Source organism: Artemia franciscana, chromosome 8 (assembly GCF_032884065.1).
Source record: "Artemia franciscana chromosome 8, ASM3288406v1, whole genome shotgun sequence".
Taxonomy (NCBI): Eukaryota; Metazoa; Arthropoda; class Branchiopoda; order Anostraca; family Artemiidae; genus Artemia; species Artemia franciscana.
Window position 1 is genome coordinate 21,086,911 of NC_088870.1, and position 13,472 is coordinate 21,100,382.

At 34.3% G+C, this 13,472-nt stretch overlaps 1 protein-coding gene across 2 annotated transcripts in view; it reads right to left on the reverse strand.

Annotated features, from left to right (window-relative positions):
- Window positions 1-13,472, reverse strand: part of LOC136030128 (vacuolar protein sorting-associated protein 11 homolog) — an 82,536-nt gene that overhangs the window by 24,780 nt on the left and 44,284 nt on the right. For both annotated transcript variants that reach the window (XM_065708811.1, XM_065708812.1), the window contains exons 11-14: window positions 11,890-12,006; window positions 8,830-8,913; window positions 6,563-6,786; window positions 1,588-1,760 (exon numbers count right to left, since the gene is read on the reverse strand). In XM_065708811.1, the coding sequence (XP_065564883.1) occupies window positions 1,588-1,760; window positions 6,563-6,786; window positions 8,830-8,913; window positions 11,890-12,006 (598 nt within the window). The remainder of the gene's footprint in view (window positions 1-1,587; window positions 1,761-6,562; window positions 6,787-8,829; window positions 8,914-11,889; window positions 12,007-13,472) is intronic.

Below are 13,472 nucleotides of genomic sequence, written 5' to 3' on the forward strand. Positions count from 1 at the left end.
TCTATCATTTTCCAGCTGAAATATTCTTATTTCGCCCTTTAAATTTTCCGTCTCCTTAGGTCAAATAAATATCAACTTTTAAATAATTCATCTTATGTGCTGACAGAAAATATTTTATTCAATCAATATCTTTAAATTGTGTGAACAAAACAGTGAATGTTTGTTCAAATCTTACCCATAATTCCACTTCTATTGTATAATACATTTCTAACATAAAATTATGCATACACTAGTCTATTTATTTTACGAAACATCAGCAATGACTTAAAAATTTCAGACCTACAAAATAAGGTGTAGAAATGGAAGTGATGATTGTCAATTATTTCACCTTATTCATCAAGTTACTCAAAACGGATCAAATTAACAACAATGTGAAATTTAATTCAAAAAGATATTATAGAAAGGTGTCTATTTGGAAACTAATAACACCATTTAAAATGAGAAGCGATATGCTCACATAGTTGATTTATTTCGCTATATTGATGGATATTAGTGGAACCAGCAATAATAAGAACATATGGCTAGTTTTATATAATATAATTTTCAAACCAATTAAGACTCCTTTTAAGAACTAAGAGGCCTTTTTCAGGGAGATTGTTCGCCCTGTCAACGCATTGCTGCATGATGATTTTTGACAGACCATCTCGCTTACAAACCTGGTGAAGCTAATAGGTAAGAGCAGAATTAAGATACTTTAACCTCGCTGCCTAAATCTGGCGTGAATTAAAGAGGAATTCCCTTGTGAAAAGGATTAAACCTAAACATAGTTAATGTAGGCGTCAATGCCCCAAACCACGAATTTTCTTATCATTGCAAGTTTGGTTTAGATAAACCGTATATGGTTATCAGTCCTGGTGTATCCATTGGAGACGAATAAAAAATCATTGGATATAGATTTCTTCACTTATTAATATCTTGAACAAAAATAAAGCCATTTGCCATGGCGACATGTGCCACATGACCTAATCACTTCAGACTGTAGTTGCTCAAAATTATTTTTGCACTTGTATATTTTTTTTTATTTTGTTCACCGAGAGTTTAAGCCAAAAAGGGTTACGTTTGTTCAAGCTTCCAGTATTCCCACTGAAATCACCATGGATGTTTCCCCCGAAAAAAGGCGGTTTCCAAAACCTATCAAACGAAAGTGCGAAGACCCGAAAGTTGATAACTCTTTGCCAACCATTACTATAGGCCTCCATAATTCCCAAGTCCAAGAAGGGAGCTAAAATGAGCACTTCTTTACACATAGCCAAGTTTTAATTCCACGAATTAATGAGGAATAACCTTCAGTGTAAACCGCTCAAGGCAAAATCAGATAAATATGTAAGGTCCGTTTAATATTAACTCAAAACGAACGACGTCAGGATAACAACTTCGCCTGAAGAATTGCCAGCCGTTACACAGAGATGCAAACCAAAAAGCTACTTATTACGCACTAAGTTGTAGTACTACACTATTTTTTGGTTTTGCCCCGTAAAAATTACATTTAAAATAAGGTAAACTGCGCTACCCTAGGATAGACCCAAAAGTTCTTTTCAAGCCTTACTCGAGCAAAAAAAAATAAGAGAAGGGATATATACGACTCACCAACAGCGTTCAATGACTCAACTAGGCAATAGCTTGGAGTTTCAGGATTAACGATACTCTCGTGCAGTAATTTAATCCATAGGCTTCGGTCAGACACACCAAAGCGACGACAGGTGGAAACTGCCTTTTCCCAGCAGTTGTCTTTCAAATGGTGAGCGAGTATTTGATCATACCTACAGTCGAATATAAATATTTTTATTAAAAAGTTTGCAAGATCATATACAGATATGAGAAACAATACTTTGAACAAACACCCTCTATAAAAAAAAAATGGGAAGTATATTCTTGTCTTGCTCTTCAAAAGCACACCTTTCCTGTCCATAATATAGATGCCAATAAGTGTTTTCCAAATGTTAGCAAAGATTTTTGGAGGTTTCTGAGAGAGCTGTTTTTCCCGCCCATTGAGATAGTTTTAGCTTGCATAGGAAAAATAACAGTACAAACACTCACTGTCAGATCTGGGTGCCTTTGAGTGACAAAAAGCAAAATTACAAAAGAGAAAGGAAAAACAAAGCAGTTCCCACGTCTCTAGGCCACACGGAACTTATATGGCTTTTTCAGAAGTCTCAGTCTTTATTTAAAGTTTCATGAAAGGCAAATGTTTCAAAAAACTGGAGCACAGGTATAATAAGTGTCTCAACTTGAACGTGGACTATGTAGAAATGTAGCATAAGAGCTTAGCTTCAAAGCCAGACAGTGAAATATTTTCAGCTTGGCTTCTCTTTCTCTAAACACAATCGACTTCCCAGAGAGTTTTATGATAAAGCTAGAATTCATGTTACTTAGGGTTCTCATCTTAATTTAGATTTGTCATATAACAAATACTTTTCGTTACTACTACCTTTTCGTACTACGAATGGACTGTTTCAATCTCATAGTTAAAACAATGGTGATTCCGTAAAATGATTGCAGCAATGGCTGAAATATCATATTAAGCAAACCACGGCCCATAGTAGCGAAAATAAAAAATGCTTTTAAAAGAACGTGTCAAGAGATAAATATTCTCCATGTAACACTATCTTGAAAATATTATTAATAATTTCATTCGGGTTCAATAGAACAATGATTTGACATTGTGAGAATGATTTTTGATAATTTAGAGATATAGCCTGAAATGTCTAAAAAAAAGAAGTCCAGCCGAAACAAAAATACATCGATGAAATGACATTGGTCTAAAAATTGAAGTTATGCAGTCTCCTATTCTTGAACTGTCATGAAAACGACCTTTTTGCATAGATAGCGCTGACGTGTTCCCTTTTTTTCATCCCACGGACAATCGTATTTACCTAGTGTTCGTAGAATATTGGGAGAAGGCTGATTCGAATGGAACCGAAACATACATACATACTTTTCATGGTAATGAAATAGATCACGAAACAGCAAAGTGCCATTTTCTGTCCTTTTGTGCCATAAGACATCCATTTTGCCGAAAATAGAACCAAAATGCTGGAAAATGCAGTCAATCAGTACATCCTGGTTTAAAACAATTTAATTGGATATTTCCCATTTGAGTTTTCTAAGGAGAGCACATTTTAGCCTAGGTAGCACAGCTGTTGTGTCTCCATTGGATTTAGACGAGCTGTATAGGAGGCATTATCCATAATTAGCCGATAATCAAGGAGAATCTACAGCACATGCTACCACATCAGAAGGTAAGGAAAAGAATTAACAGCACAGAAAATAAGGACTGAAGACACCTTAGTAGCTTACAAAGAAGATTTAAAGGAAGGTGTTATATTAAGTTTGTATCTAAAACCCAAGGAATTTAGCAAGCTCACAAAACTTGCTCCAGGAGGCCACGTTTAAAGGAGTAAAGAATGTATCGACAGTTTTGTAACCACTTTTGAAAAGGAATCAGATAACAAGCTATACTGGAGAGGGGATTTGGACGACTTATATAAGAGACGATATATAAAATTTGCCGATGGTACTGATCCACAGTAAATTTTCAACTTTGGATCATAGAAGATGACGAAGAAGGTTTCAAAAATGACGTCACATTGGTTTTGTCAGCCAAAATGTTTTTTGGTTCTTCATTCAACGGCGTTATTATAATTGCCATTGTGTGGCATTTTTATGCATCTATTAATACAGATAACGTAAAGCAATGCTTGTCGCTTACTGTTCATATTGTACTGTTTATCGTAAACTAATTTAGCTAGTTATAAATATTATTTGCTATAGCCTAGTGTTGATGAAACTCTCCTTAAAACACAGGGATTAGAGTTCAAATCATAATATGGGACGGTTTAAATGTCAAATAGCCAATCTGATGAACTGTTTTTGCTTGAACCACTTTGATGCAAACTAAAAATAATTGTTTAATAATGGCAGCATTTAATAATTTGCAATAAAATTGTGTTCTCCCAATCAATATATCCTAAATTTGTGTTTGGACTATTTACAATTGGTGCAACTCTTTTTTTGTTTTACATTGACCTAAGATATCATTTTTTGTCTTCTTCTGAAACAGAATCTTTGTTTTTGTCTTCCTGCTAAATGTTTGGTTCCTGTACTTGGTCTCTCAATGGCATTATTATACCAGAGCATACCAACTATTGCAGCTGTATTGATTCCAACTACGCTGCTTGGTAATGCCCCATAATGAATTGTGGGTCTCACCTTAGAATTAAAAACGAATTTAAGCATCTTTAAATCCTTTATACCTGAAAGAGGTAAATTAATGTATAGAATTCTTCCTATCTCGTTCACCCACTGCAAGTCCCACCGTACTTGTCAGTTATAAGTTTCCGATCCGTCCAACATGACGGATCGACGGAACTAGTCAATGAGCAGATCAGGACTACCCATTCAAAAGAGTGATTTTCCCCGTTGTTCAAGTCTCTACGGGTTTTCCGACAATGGCGATTCTAATGGTGCAGTTTTGTTTCAAACCGACAGTATTTTCGAGGGGTATCCGTCTGTTTTTTTACATTCCCACAATTTTTTGTTTTGTTTCTGGCAACAATCTTTTACTGTTAAGACTAATCGAGATAAAAGTTTCCAGTCCTAAATCAGCTACAAACGACAATTTTTTATACTGCACAGTTTTTTAAAATTCAATTTTAAGTTTTGGTCACTATGGGCCGAAGTTCGTTCTTTACTAGGTTGCAGATATCACTGTAACCATGATTATTTTGTTCTCATAATGTTCTACTAGCGGCCCAAGAAATTAAACAATGAAATTAAAGCTGGACCACAATATTTTTGAGGTCTTGGACTTACATATTTATCTCCTCAGTGACAGATGTCTTAGCTTCAATATGATCAAGCGACCTCAAGTGTTCATTTGTAAGCTAGTTTGGTTCATTCTTCATGTAAAGAAGACAAACAGCTCATTCGTTACTAGATTACTATTACACAGATTCGGTACAGTGGTTGCGGTGGTAGGAGATAATATTGAATGTGCCCCCGTCATTTGAAAAAATTCCAAATCGTAGAAGAAACTGAAAACTCAACTTTACAACGAATAAGCACATTATCTATGCCACAAAAATACGGTTGTCGCAAAGGACTATATCAACTATAATACATCAAATCGGTGCCATATTATAAACGTTAAAATGTTAATCACATATTTCGAACACCATGCATTGGGGTCAGGCAGACACACTAGCAGACAGATGAAATGAGAAAAAGAATTATCTTTTAAGGTGGAAGGGCCTGGCATTATTTTTATTGTATCTATGTAGGGAGAGTTACTTAGAAAAGAGACGAGCCCCCCTCCCCCTGTTCGCCCCCAAAACTAGTATATTTGAGAATTTATGTTTCTGAAACCCTAAGCCTAAAAAAAATTCTGATCTTTCCCTCCCAATCAGTTTTGAATTTCAAATTTAAATGTACTAGATCGACAAAAAAATTATATGTATTGTATCGAACAATGATTTCATTAACAACCCAAAAATGTTTCAACTCGAGGCGTTCAACTAACATGTCCAAAATAAGGCTACACTCCCTGAAAAAAAGATTGAGCAATTGCAATTTGAAATTTCTAGGGTGCATGTAAAAAGGCAGCAAATACTGCGTTTTGAACTAAGGTGACTAAGAAGGAAATATAAAGACTTTAAAAGAAAGTAGTTTACGTTTTTAACGTAAAGAAATATAAAGACTTTAAAAAAAAAGTAGTTTATGTTTTGACAAAAAAAAATCAATGAATGGCACCATTTTGACTTTACATATTTTTAAGTAGTATACCATTCACTGTAGTTTTCATTCAAGTTGAGCAAATGGCCAGAACGACATACCAGCTTTTAAATATCCTTTTCCCAATTTGTAGTTGCGGTAGTTTTGCTTCTAATTTGTATACAAAAAAAAGTTAAAGGAGTTGGGACACAAAAATTGTCATATAATACCAAGATAATTTTTGCTAACATCACCATAAAAACACTATGGTAAAATTTTTAGGTATGGGAAGGTGTACTTTTAGCTTATAAACACTGATAGAATGTGATATTAACTTCTCCCACAATCAAGCAAAAATATATTGGTCGAAATTTCAGATGACAAAATTTTATGAAGGACGCGCGAAAAATGCTTCTGAAAAAATGCCTATCACAAGCCCATATGGATCGAAATCGCAAGGGCCGAGTATCGATAAGCTAGCACAGGATATAGGGATGTGTCACAATTTGAATACAGATTGTGTTAAGGTGCACTGAAAGAGCATAACTTCCAAATATATATAGTAATAAAAATCACTCCTTTACTTGATTTCTTTTTATTCTAAATTATGAAGTCCTTTTGGAATATCCTTTGTGTCTTGTGATTTCACATACAACCCCAATCGATAGAGCACAGAAAATAGTGGTATTTGATGGACCCGACTCAAGATCTATTTTTAGCAGGGAATTTGTTTAAATTTTGAAAGGTCTTATCACACAAAAACAATTTGCTCATCAGCATTATGATGAACAAGGTTGCGAAAAGTCATATTATAATTCAAAAATCATGGCCATCATATAAAAATAATACTTACATTTTTGCCTTTTCATACAGAATAAGAATTCCTTTTGTAAAGTTAGCACTTTGACATGCAACCAATGCTTGATCCAACCGAAGTTTAACAGACGTGGAGTCAAGTAACTCGAGTGCTTTTTCTTCAGCTTCCATACGCTGGGTTTCGTCACCGTTTTGCGAGAAAACTAATAAGTAATTTTCAAGCAACGTATGAAAAAGTGAAGTCGGCGGTGAACTTAAATGCTAAAAGAACAATATGGCATCTTCAAAAATTTTACAGCTAAAACTGGGACACAGAGATAAAACTGTACATATGTATCATTACTGTCAGCATAACTGTAGTTGTGGTCGTCCCCCAATTTCCTAATCAAAGACTGAACCTCGAAATTTTTCTAAAAATTTTTGGTCAGTTCTTTCTTCCGAGTTCGGTTAGGATTTAAAAATAAAAGAACTTGTGAAAATTTCCGCGTCTCGTTACATTAGGCCTACTGAATCTTGCTTTATGGATGTTTCTCAAAGGCAGTTTAGCACCTCTCATCATATTTCTAAAACCCTGACCATCGTGTCAGTGTTACTGACACGAATATCAGATAATGCTGCTTATCACTTTTACAATGAACCAGCTCCAATAATATCTATAAGACTAGACAGCATGATCCACACAAAGCAAAAAGCAAGACCCGCATTAAAAACTTGATCCTCGTGTGTTTTATCTGAATGAATTTCCTTGTATCCTGTTTTTTGTTAATCCTATCCGAAGTTAGTGGTTTTAGCTCCAATTGGCTTTTTTTTAGTGTAAGTTAATTTTATATGTATTTATTTGTTTTGCTGAAGACACAAACAAGCTTAAACAGAGAGTTTGGCTCTATGACTTAGACATAGAATTTGGTCAAGAATAGAACAATGTAACATCTTCTTTCTCTTAGCCTCGATTATTAGCGTAGTTGCAAAGGAACGACTATGTAGTGAGTTAGCAACACGTCGATATAAGAGTGTAACGTCAAACAAAATCACATAATCTTAGGCTGCTGAAATTCCAATTTGTCAAATCTCAAAGCCTAATAAAAAAATCATAAAAGTTTAAACATCCGGCAGTCAAAAAAAAGCTTAAGAGAAGCTAAACTAAATTCAACATCAAGAACTAAAAAAAAATATGAGAGCCCCTGGTAGATTTACTCCTCTTGTTCAGGATGAAAATCCTACTATCATTTGTTTATTTTAAGCATCAAATGGTGTGAATTACTTTAAACTAATAATAGCAAAGGCAGGCTTCGGAAGATGATAAAAGGAATTAATTAAAAAATAAAGCTTTTGAAAACAAAGGAAGAAACAAACGAGACAAAATCAAAATATTGTTTACAGCTAAATAGTTTAGATACACAACGTAATCTTTACAGATACTCTGTCATTTAGATCGTTGGACTCATAATCGTCCCCTTTAAAATTAAAGAATCTTATTTTTGCTTATTTAAAAATATGAAAACGTGAGATACGACCTTTTATTTTATTTACGCGCAATTACTATTTTTGATTCTGCTGTCTAGTTTTGGTTTAACTTTCAGGTTGGCAGCTAATTTCTTCTTCTTTGTGTAAGCTTAGCACAAAATACCAAAGCTGATTCAAATATCTCTTTCCAAAACCCCTCCCCACCAAAAAACAAACGAATTCCTGACATAAATCTCACGAAGCGTCACCGAAAAGTACAGGAAACACTAGGAGCGACATTAAGGTGGAAGGTTCGATATTGGCTAAAGACATTTTAACTCGTGTTTCTAATGCAAAAGGGAATTCGAAAATACAATTCGATTTTTTTTTTTCCAAAATTAAGGTTACAAACATTTTGCAGAATCCTAACTTCCAAGGAATTTCGCAATTATAATTCTTGTGCTGAATTCAAACTTATATATTTTTCTTTTTACTGTTCAATGTTTTTACATGATTCTTCTTTTTTTCATACAAAAAATATAAACAAAACGATGCCTCATAAACATTTGAGAAAATAAATGTCAACATTTTTAAATTCTGCATGAGAAGTTGAATCAAGGATCACTTTCCTTAACATTTTATTTTTTTGCGTCAGAGCACCAAAATTATGTAAAAAATCGAGGGTTTCCAAAAATTTTAAACAGACTTTGAAATCGTCGTAAAAAATTATGTTAAAAACAGTCATTCCAGCACTTGAGTGGAATTTTGCGCATCGGGGTGATCTTAAGAAGGTCATATAAATAACAAACATATTACTATGAAATACAAAATAAATGGACAATGTATCCCCAATAAACTTACTAATAAAATTTCTTCGAGGAATTCAGTAAGCTTATCTGGTCTCGTTGCAAAAATTGGAAGGAAATCCTCTACAGACGGTAAACCCTAAAAAAAAAAAATAGCGTATATGATACATACACAAAATACCGACCAGAAAACAAATCGAGCCTCAAATGACCTAATAATAAAATAGTTTCATATATAAACTTATTAAGTTTAACATTGATGTATATCATTGTCAGTCTTTCTTCTTTCTTCTGCATTTTTAAAAAGGGGGCTAGTCAAGGAACCCACTTACCTACGTATTAGCCATTTTTACCGACTGCTTTTATATAACCAGCACTTAACAGAATGTCTGTTTCTTTAATACCATATCTTCATTTGTCCTCTAGGGAGTATAATTACACTCTTTACTGGCTCTACTTACTCTCCTAAATGCCTTCGGTAAATAGACTAATTCCACTTGGCATTTTATACTCAGCTATGTTCCTTTTATAATGTCATATGTGTTTTAGATATAAAAACGTTCACTCTTGGGGGGGGGGGTGATATTAAGTATGACGTCACTTACATAAATATTTTTCCTAAATTGAGGCTTTTAACAAATTTTATGAAACTTCTGACCTGCGTAGATCGTTATTTAGGCCAAAAAAAATACCAGAATATCAATTTTCCTGAAAAAACACGGAGCCATTTTCGAAAAAAAATAAATAAATAAATTTCATACAAAAAATAGAAATAAACCGTTGTTTCATAAACATTTGAGAAACTATATACCAACATTTTTAAATTCAGCATAAGAAGTTGAATTAAGGATCACTTTCCTAAACAGTTTATTTTTTGCGTCACATTATCAAAATAATGTAAAAACCTAGGGTTTCCGAAATTTTCAAACAGATTTTGAAATCGTCGTAAAAACCCCTGTTAAAAACAGGAGTTTCGTTCATCTTGGAGAAGAATTGATCCCTGTATTGTTTTAGAGTCAGAAGCATTTGTAAAACCTAATGTAAAAAACTAAGTAGAACCAAGCAAAGTCACTTTAAACAGTCTTGAATAGCAAACCTTTCGAATCTGTGACAAAAACAAGATGAGTTGAACTTCCTATACAGTTTTGATAGCAATACCGGGTTATTAGTAATTTGTCAATTTTCAGCTCATTAGCGACGTCAGTTTCACAACACATCCCTCTGGAGATGTCCTTAGGCTGAGCGTCCATTGTTGCAAGCAAGCCTGTTTTTATTCCCGCTGTGGCAGCAATTGCTACACCAGAGGCCAGAAAATATTAACTTGACAATACTCATTTTTTTGAAAAAGACTTAAAAACTGTGCAACCTTACTTCATTGCTGAAACCGTAAGTCCAGAGCAAAGAGCCCTGGACTTTTTGTCCAGAACCACATATGCCCTAAGGGCATATATGGTTCTTATGGAAGGGATGCTCTTATAAACTTCAGAGAAGGCTCATTTGATTAGAAACTGAAAGCTGTAGTTCACTTTTTAAGAGTCAAAAGTTATCGGTGGGCAGGTGATCTCCCTTCCCCATGCCCTTTTCCCCTAAATGCATCATATAGAAATTTTGAGATGGCCATTTTGTTAAAAATAGTCAAAAGGTTAGATGACTAAACCCTGGTGTCGACACAACTCACCAGGGCCCAGGGCATGCGTTGTAAGTTATGCCCTGGGGCATATGGTCTGGAAGGGATGCTCGTATACACTTCAGAGAGGGATAATTTGTTTGGAAAGTGAAAGTTCTTGTTCACTTTTTAAGGGTCAAAAGAGATCAGAGGGCAACTAGCCCCCTCCCCCCCACGCCCTTTTCCCCAAATGCATCAGATAAAAACTTTGAAATGGCTATTTTGTTAAAAATAGTTAAAAGGTCAGGTAACAAAACTCTGGTGTCGACACAACCCCCCAGGACTAGGGGGCAGTCGTTTTAGGTTATGCCCTGGGGGCATATCTGGTTCTTATGGAAGGGATGCTGGTATAAACTTCAGAGATGGCTCAATTCATTGGAAATTAAAGGTTTTAGATCACTTTTTAAGAGTCAAAAGAGATCCAAGGGCAACTAGCCCCTCGCAATCTTTTTCCCCAAACTGATCCGATAAAAATTTTGAGATAGCCATTTTTTTTAAATAGTGCAAACACCAGATAACAAAATCTCCGGTGTCGACATAACCCCCCAGGGCACGGATCTGGCGTTGTAAGTTATGCCCTGAGGGCATATACGGTTCTTATGGAAGGGATGCTCGTATAAACTTCAGAAAGGGCTCATTTGATTGGAAATTGAAAGTTCTAGTTTTTTCCCCAAATCCACCAAACGCCCTTTTTTCCCCAAATGCACCGGGAAGTGCCTTTTGGTGAGATTCAAAATCGTTCTATATTTTTGAAAACGATTATTCGATCTCTTAAGGTAATTATTTAGATAGTGTTGTATAACACAGGCGGAAAAAAATTATTTAACCTGCAACATAGTAAGGTCACCCGGAAAGATACTATATAAAAAGAAAGCATAAAAAAAGTTAAAATAGCCACTAAAAAAAAAAGAAAAGAAAATATGGTCTCTCCACCTAAAATTGACGCAACGAAGCGGAAATTGCTTAACTATTTTCAATTTTGCAAACTAATATCTTGCCCATTAATACGATCGTTGTAAGAAGAACCCCCTTCACCTAAGAATTGTCTAAGGAATTAAAACCGGGAGTAACAGGCGTCCCTCCTGAATATATAATCTTACTACACATCCCTTTTTTAATTAAATCCCGCCTAGCTTAAATTTCAACCACAGCCCAAAAAAATTTTGTATTAAACCTGCCACATATTTTAAAATTTAACAACACTTTTAATCGGGTTTATGAATAAAATGGGATGGGGGGTATGTGAATACTATAAAGAAAACCATTTATACCACATTTTAATAATCGTATTCCACTTTTGATACTTTTTACAACTTTAAGTTCTCTAAAATTTGAATCTCCACCCTCACTTCTAACACCGACGCATACAATAGAACAACTCTTGTGACTGGCACAAATGCAAAAACCAAAAATTAGACAGCGTTATCTGCTTTGACTGAATTCGCTTACCAAATTTTCGCTGTCGGTCAGCTGGAATTTAACACATAGATCAGTGACTAGTCTGGTAGTAAGGTCAGGTAACTGATTAATCAGGACTGATCCATACTGGCGCAATGCTGAATCAACCTGCAATACACAACATGAATAAACAATAAGATGCAAAACTTGGAGATGATGTTTATAACACCGGTTCTCACAGCTAATTTGCACTAAACATGCCAGTAGTTTCCATATTTCCTACTTCTTCTTCTTCTTTTTTTTCTTCTTCTTCTGGTACTTCACATTTTCTGCTTCTTCTTCTTTTTTCTCTTGTTCTTCTTCTGGTATGTCACATTTCCTGTTTCTTCTTTTTTTTCTTCTTCTTCTTCTGGTATGTCACATTTCCTGCTACTTTTCTTTTTTTTAAACAGAAATTTCCGTGTCTTGCCAATTGAAAATACTTTGGAAACAAACTTATAGTTAATTACTAATAAAAGCTAACTTCTAAAATAAACCTTACCATTTGTAAAGCATACCGAGGAAACTTCAAAAAAATACTATCCTTTCAAAAAAAAAACATAAGCAATATTCCTGTTGAAGTGAATACAAATATAAAAAAAAACTAAGAAATATTGATCAAATTAAAATAAATAGGAAATGAAAAATTATAACAACGAGAAAAACTTTAAATAATTTAAAGAAGAGTAGCCACCAGTTATTAAATAGCGAAAAGGAACCGTAACACCACTCAACTACTGCCATTAGCAAACAAATAACATCTGTTCCTCACTAGGAATTTCCTCCTAATATGAGAAAGCCTTTTTACGGTGTCTACAGTTACATAAATATAGAAAAAAAATCTCCCTTTTCCTAAAAGTGTCTTTAAGAGAAAAATAATGGAATATAAAAAAGTTTAATGATAAGAGCCGCCATGGCTGAGGGTGGAGCGTTGGAGATTTAATCCCCTTTTCTTAAAACTAAATACACTCAAACAAAACATTATCCCTTCTTGACCTTGTATTGTAGTTTTTCTTTCCTCAACCACTCCGTAACGGTTATCCATGCTATTTTACTAATTAAGGAATCGGCGTTGCCAACTAGAAATGCATTTTCATTATCAGAAAAGAGGCCAAAGACCTAATTTTATATAATAGAAAATATCTTGGGCTAAGTTACGCAGTGTGTGTCATACTGAGTCGTGATGTAAAAGAAAACCCATCTTACAATGACAAAGAATCCGAGTGTTCAATTGCCGAGTTGTTGTAAAATGCAAATTTTTCAAGCTCACTTTATCTCGGTAAGATGTTTAGTCTTAGTCAACAATAATTGACATGAATTTACACAATATCATGAAGCAACAACTCAACATCCATTGGCTCACTATCAATATTCGAGTGGCTAAGATATCTGGAGGTCATTCAAAAGATTTGATCCCATTGAACATACATTTTTCATAAGGATTGTTATTATTGTAAAAAAAAAAAACAATCCATAAATTTTCTAAGGATTAACAAACTATCAAAGAGCACATAAAAAAAAGCAAAATTAAAAAGTAGAACTTAATTTAGCTTTTTAAAATTTTTAACAAAAATCGAAAAACAAAAGATATACAA